This window comes from Sphaeroforma arctica (genome assembly GCF_001186125.1).
Source record: "Sphaeroforma arctica JP610 unplaced genomic scaffold supercont1.1165, whole genome shotgun sequence".
In the NCBI taxonomy this organism is placed as follows: Eukaryota; class Ichthyosporea; order Ichthyophonida; genus Sphaeroforma; species Sphaeroforma arctica.
This window is the reverse complement of record NW_014039393.1, coordinates 13,982-20,850: the sequence shown is the minus strand read 5'-3', so window position 1 is coordinate 20,850 and position 6,869 is coordinate 13,982. Positions and strand designations below refer to the sequence as shown.

Genomic DNA, 6,869 nt, shown 5'->3' with positions numbered 1-6,869 from the left:
GTGTGTGTGTGAGTGTGTATGTGTTTGTGTGTGTATGTGTATGTGTGTGTATGTGAGTAAGTATACGCGGGTGGTTTATTGCTGTTGTTAGAAATTTTCATAAACAGATGGATGTTAATAGAATTGCAGCTGTAGCTGTAGTATCGAGATTGCATGAATGATGTCTGTATTTGGTTTCATCTGCTTTTCTGCAAGTATGCGCTCCGAAAATTCGGTCGAGTACATGCACTTATACAGCAAGCATACAGGCCACAGAGTATATAGAGATCCACCAGTAGCTGTGTACTCTACTGATGTATCCAGATATGGCAAAACAGATAATGTATTTTAATCTTACAACGCCAAAGCCAGAGTCGACTTCATAGCCGAGCAAAGCACTCAGAGCCTGCGGGTAAGCACTTTTCAGGAAGGGGTATATCCAGATCGAGAACAGATGGAATATATAGTATGTTGGCCGAGACACCCTCATACTCGGTACAAGAATCTGATTGATTCACTGCGGTGCGGACTATGTGCTTGCTAATATACCTATCGGCGTGATTTGCTTTGAATATGTATAACTTTTGAAATGTGGCGTATGTGTTGAGTGGCAAAATATACATATCAATCCGATCAGTAAACGCCCCACTTGTTGACAACAGGCGTATGGTCAATTTTGACATGATTTCAATAGGACCGAACTGTACGGCAGGAAACTGGTAACTGGTAGTCTGGTAATTTTGCCACTGACTGGAGGTGAGTGACTGGAGCGAGATTGTTGGCTGATAACTCCTACCTGACGGCGCGTGGCTTAGGTCATTATTATTACATTCGGCCTAGCTGGTCCCTCATTTGCATATGAATATTTAGGACCCGGCATCTCTTACATGTAGCCTACCACTCGTCCAAGATGTCCAGTACAAACGCAGTTGCCAGAGCAGGGCCAAGCCTCTCCCACAATCCATCAGTAGAAAAGAATGAATTTGAATGGTTGATCTGCTTCGCAGATTTAGAGCCCAAACTCAAGGCTATGCTTAAAGCATACGGATCACAAGCACGTGTACTAGTAGCCGGGTGTGGGTATTCAAGTCTGAGCAAAGGACTGTACGATACAGGGTTTCGTAATGTGTACAATGCAGATTGCAACGCGGACGTTGTAGCCTACATGAGAACTAAACATGACAACTGCCCTGAAGTATGTGTGACATCTGAGAGCATTTCAGCATATAAATGTGGTTTGTACTGGTTCCTGTGTATAATGTGGTGTAGCTTGAGCATCGCATCCTTTTTTGAGTATATCTTACATGGCTGTCTATTCACTCGGATATGTATGTACTTTTGTCGTGTTCTGTACTTTTTTTCCATCTTTATTGTATGGAATTCGCCTTTTTATCTTCTCGCAATGAATGAATATTTAATCTAGTGCAATCGAGCTCCGACTGGGGTTATCCTTGGGTTATAAGAAGTTTCAGAGCTGGCCACATCACCTCGTCATATATTATATATCCCGTTACCATGTCCTTTCGCTCGAATGTATGAAGTACATATGCCGTGGTCTGCTAGTATCTTACTGCCTTGTCTATATAAAGTTGGCCTCTCTATTGTCTCGCAATACACACACCTTCATGCGGCTGTGTATCGACCTCCGACCATAATATGCTTCGATTTTGAGCTTTCTTTTTATATATATTTTTTCCCAGCTACACCTTCCACATTAAAATAAAATGTGACTAAGGCCATCACGTACGTGCATTCTATTTGTGAAGAAGGATATTCCTGTGAGTGCAGCAGTACATATACCCCTTCAGGCATGTACGATAAACAAATTGTATCACACTTATAATATATGTTCACCGAAATGAACTCAAAAGCTTGGGAGAATTCCACTGTTTAAGTTAACTCCTTCGTCCAAGTTTAATATACACTTGGTCCGCTCTCGTATCCAAACTGCTGTAGACCTTATTTGGTTTGGCATTATGTTGCTGTAAAGGAATTGAGTCTTCTACACAATTATTCTTAGTTCAATTTAGGAATTAGATTAGACACGATTTCGATAAGCCATTCTTGTCCCAAGCATCCACTATATCTGCTATGCAATGCTGAACGGGGTCGACGGAAAACACAAATATTCTCTACTGTGTAGTCTTACAGGTTATGTTAAGTTCCTAAGATGCTATTATACATTTTCAAGTAGTGTTGAGGTTATCTAAAAGCCACGTTGGTATTTTAAACCCCCTTGGAGGCTCCATAATTAGTTGAGAAGCAGACAACCTACTGAGCACTGCTACCCTGCTCGGAGTATTTCTTGCAGTATCGTAGGTGGATTATTTTTACCCCTTGACGTCCTCGGGGATACTACAGCATATTGAACAAGCTGGCCTTCCGTTTATCGTAGTACAGATACTAATCGCAATCGATCATTGATAATTCCCTATGTGTGTAGATGTCCTGGGACGTGATTGACCTTGACGGCAAAGACAGTGTTCGACTGCTAGATGGTTCATTCGATATGGTTGTGGACAAGTGCTGCTTGGACTGCGTACTGTGCGAGACCAACGGAGCCGACTACATAGCGGAACTTACCCGGGTCCTCAAAAGGTATAGACTTGCTACGTACACTTGCACACAGAATACTGTTTAGCGGGCCCGTTTTGCTCAGCTCTTGTAATTGTAGTGAGTATACTCTCTGAATTTAATTTATACAGTCATTGACGTTGTTCCGCCCTACATGTACGGCAAGTATATATACGCTACCTTCAGGCATGTATTCATTTGTCACGAACTGATATGCCTACGTTGTTGAGGTTCCCATAGGCTTGCCAAAACGCTCGATAAGCTACACGTCATCACGCATACATATGTTAGCTATGCCTTCACGATGCAGAGTTATAGATCTCTGCTCAATATACACTTAGGGTACTTTCAGAGAATCGCTGTTCGCTTTTGATATTACATGCTGAAATTCCTTTCACGAGAAAAGTAGGCCTTCATAGCTCGAAAGGCCAGTTTCTCACCCATTTAGCACTAGAATTATATTTGTACTTAAACGACATCCATACTTCAGAAACTCTTTATTAATTTAAATCATGCTACAATTGTGTGTACTGCAGGAAGGGTGTACTGTGCATAGTCTCGTTACATGGCCCGGATTTTCTGCTACCTCTGCTGGAGGCACCTGAACTCGCATTCAATGTGTCGTACCAGAAGATTCGCTCTTCGACCGCCCTGACTGTTAAGGACGGGTTGGATCTTACCAGGAATATGCCTAATATAGCCAGTAACGCCGAGGATGTCGAGACATCTGTATGGAGTGATGAAGGGGTTTTTGCACCTCCCGACGACTATATCGACTCTACAAACATGTATGTGTGTAGGCCTAGAAGAACCCCGCTCATACGCAAAGGGTCAGCAGTGAAGAATTTACAAAGTGAGAATACCAATAACAAACCAGACACTGAACAGCGGCAATATGGAGTAGAGGACGAATCTGAGACATCAACGTGTGCACGCGCGCAAGCACAATATGATCATGATGAGACCCAGGCTATCGAGCAATTTTTTTGTGTTGATAAAGACGCGCTCCATGCAAGGTACGATAGTATCCTTGATGAATGGTTCCGCATAGAGGCACCCATGCTTACACCCGCTCGTAAGAAGACAATTGAAGCCGCATATGCTAAAGTAGTCGCTGAAGCTCTTGACCGGGAACGTATCGATAGGACAGGCTGTAAAGGCAAGGCAGCCAACAGCCAAATAGTAGTCGACCAAGAAGAAGACCTTAGGTTACGAAATAGTAGAGAGAACAACTCGACTACACGTGGCAGGGTACCAATGATGGGGCAAAAGTACAATTCACAAAGACTTGATGCAAACGACTCGGGCTATACGGGAAGGGCCACATCAGAGGGAGGATATATTGTGGGAAACGCACTCGAGGATCAAAGTGTCGTCGACGCGGGTGGCAAGGAATGCACACAGAAAGGACAGGCGCGACCCCAATCAAATCCTAATCAGAAAAATAGCATAGACGCCTGTTGTGCGAATGACAACAACCTCGCATCAAAGAAGATCCAGAATGCAACAGGCGTGGCGGATAACAGCGAGAAGATTCCAAAGAAGATCACATCTGATATTTCACATATGAATTCTGCACAGAACAGGCCAAATGTGAATAGCACGTTGTGTATAGCCGCGGTGTATGACCTGCTGTTCACCTCGCTGGAGAAAGAGCACTATGCAATGGATCAGTTTGTACACGACTATGATGTGTTCCGTTTGGTCGACAGGAAGAGTGCAGCAACTACTGTGAAGCATGCTCGTGTGATGTGTGGATGTGTATCCACCGCCGTGAATATAAAGCAAGGATTGATGAGCTCCTGTATACGAGAAGTCGGTGATCATGCGCGAGGGCTGAATCTGACAGATGCGATCGCTTTTCTCGACCTTATGCAATAAATGATATGAACAGTAGTGTAATAAGCTAGATGCCGTATCTACATCGACCTCTTAAGATCTGCATATCATTTATACCAATAAGTTACAAAGCTTGAAGAAGAGAAAAAAAAGGCCGTGATCTATTTACTGAATGTACCCAATATTAAACAGCACAGCAATGGATCCACGAGCCTTGTTTACTCGCGTTGCTATTCTAGTTGTGGCGATCGGAGATGGCCAGGATATCGGAGAAAATTCCGGCTGCAGTTACATCGGCACCTGCACCGGCACCTTGCACAATGAGTGGCACCGGGTACCTCTCAGTGATGAATGAGATGATGTTGTCGCTGCCTGCAGGAGGCGAATTTCGTATTAAGAAGAATCAGAATGGAAGTTCAAGTCAAAAGAATGGCGGCATATTCGAAGAAATGCTCAGCTCAAATCAGGAGCAGTGGAGCGTAGATAGGCTTCATGCATGCGTCCAGCTCCGCATCGCATATGGCATACTAATACCGCACTTATTACTCAACTGGCGCACATGCTGTAAACGACTTGCTACCGACAAATCTCAACTCGTATCGAAATATTACTCCAAACTTACCCTTGAGTGATGCGAAGGGGTGTGTGTTGGGAAATGCCTTTAGTGCAGTACAACTCTTTCCAGAGGGGTCGACTGTTCCAACATATCTGAGATAAGGAAAGGGGAGAACAGGGTCATTAAACACTATACGCAACAGGGTTACTATGTATCTATATAATCCTAAGTTAGTCTATATGTAAGACGCAATACGGCCCTCCGTTTTCATGCTCGCCGTATCAACACAAGCAAGACTTCACAATCTAACCACATCTGATAGAACATTGTCGCGTGACACCCTATGAAATTGGACAAGATTAAAGCCAATACGACAAGATTACGCACAAAGCTATACAGCGCACGTCGGTGAATACATCTAGCTGCAGGCTAACACGTCAGACGATCGAAATCTATAACCTACCGAAGGACTTCTCCGCGAGCGGCTGCCTCCGCGTTTAACTTTCCGAAATGCTCATCGAATTCGGGTAGTTTCTGCAAATGGTAGAAGTAGGTGAGCTTTTTTCCGAGCACGGGTATCAGAAAAAAAAATTACATGCATCGCAACCTATCTACTGAGCTTTGTTTATATGGCAATCTCATAATCGCGTATACTCGTTGTATTGCCCTTTCACTATACTGCACTAGGAAAAATCAGGAGCATTTTCTTTCGAGCGATTGCGTCGTTTGATACCGCGCTTCAACTCCCTGCATTTGTGACGAAAACATCCAAGTCACACAAAAACAACTGGAATTACAAACTATACGTTTCAGACACTACCGAATACACACTCGATTATAACTTCCGTACGCAAGAATGATGGCCGGCCAACGTTGCCGTTTGAGGCCTACTCGTACATGTGCATGCTAATAAATACAAAGCAGTACCAAGATGCGCGTAATTCACTTACGGTCATGAACTCCTCGCTTGTTTGACACGATCGCAGAGCTTCAGGTACCACGTTTTCCACAGGAAGAGTATCCAAGGAGATATCCAGACCAGCTACACGACCCAGGATAGTAACCTTGCGAGCAACATCCATACCGTTAAGATCGTCTCTGTTTGTGAGTGTAAATTCGATTGCGTGCTATGAGTATTGCGGAACTTAAATGCGTAGCCTTCGCGTTCCTTTGGCACAAAGGTGGCCAATAGAACACCTGTCCGTACAATATTTCAATAAGTGAACCACACTGAAATCCTAACTGGTGCGATAAGACAAACCACACAAACTACGGATCTGTATGTCACTGACAAAGTAATGCACTGGAATAAGCAATGATCTCGTTCCTTTTCTAAGCGCAAGTGAAATGGAACTAATTCGGACAACAATATGGATCTTTAAACAACTTGATGCAGACAAGGTGTTCGAATGACAGTACTGACTGATGCGCGCGAATTCTCGCCATCTTAACCCTCACGAGTTGAACTTTTAAAGATATGTTCGTGCACGCAAGCTCTGCATACCTGGGATCAGGCTCGGTGTAGCCAGAATCCTTAGCAATTCCTACACATTTCGAGAAACTCTCAGGGGCGCCATTGGGAGCAGAGAAGGTGTTGAACAAGAATGACATTGTTCCAGAGAAGATTCCTTCGATCTTGACGATCTTGTCACCTATTATTTATCAGCGATATTGTTGTAGAATGAATTTATGCAGCAAGTTCTTGGAAAGAAAAGCGAGAAGCTATGTGTTGGAAATAGTATGCTGCGCCTGAATGGCTTGTGGACCACGGTTGGTACATACTCGGCAATCTCAAGCGTGTAGTATAAAGTTCATAAAAGCACGATACTAACCTGAAGGGAAAAAATGCAGTTAACAATGCAAGCAAAAAAAAAATCCCATATACACGCGTTGTCCGCTGTTTTCTGATAAATGCATATAT

The 6,869-nt window shown here is 43.6% G+C and overlaps 2 protein-coding genes across 2 annotated transcripts in view; one reads left to right on the top strand and one right to left on the bottom strand.

Annotated features, from left to right (window-relative positions):
• Nucleotides 1–2,422: 2,422 nt before the first annotated feature.
• Nucleotides 2,423–4,471, top strand: SARC_10189 (hypothetical protein; the record flags this gene model as incomplete). Its single annotated transcript, XM_014295777.1, has 2 exons — nt 2,423–2,577; nt 3,090–4,471. 2 exons carry the CDS (start codon nt 2,423–2,425, stop codon nt 4,432–4,434), a joined length of 1,500 nt encoding a protein of 499 aa, XP_014151252.1. The 3' UTR covers nt 4,435–4,471.
• Nucleotides 4,472–4,492: 21 nt separating this feature from the next.
• Nucleotides 4,493–6,869, bottom strand: part of SARC_10188 (hypothetical protein) — a 4,870-nt gene continuing 2,493 nt past the window's right edge. The window contains exons 5-9 of the mRNA XM_014295776.1: nt 6,453–6,600; nt 5,899–6,046; nt 5,412–5,482; nt 5,015–5,100; nt 4,493–4,764 (exon numbers count right to left, since the gene is read on the bottom strand). Of these exons, the coding sequence (XP_014151251.1) occupies nt 4,628–4,764; nt 5,015–5,100; nt 5,412–5,482; nt 5,899–6,046; nt 6,453–6,600 (590 nt within the window). The 3' untranslated portion in view covers nt 4,493–4,627. The remainder of the gene's footprint in view (nt 4,765–5,014; nt 5,101–5,411; nt 5,483–5,898; nt 6,047–6,452; nt 6,601–6,869) is intronic.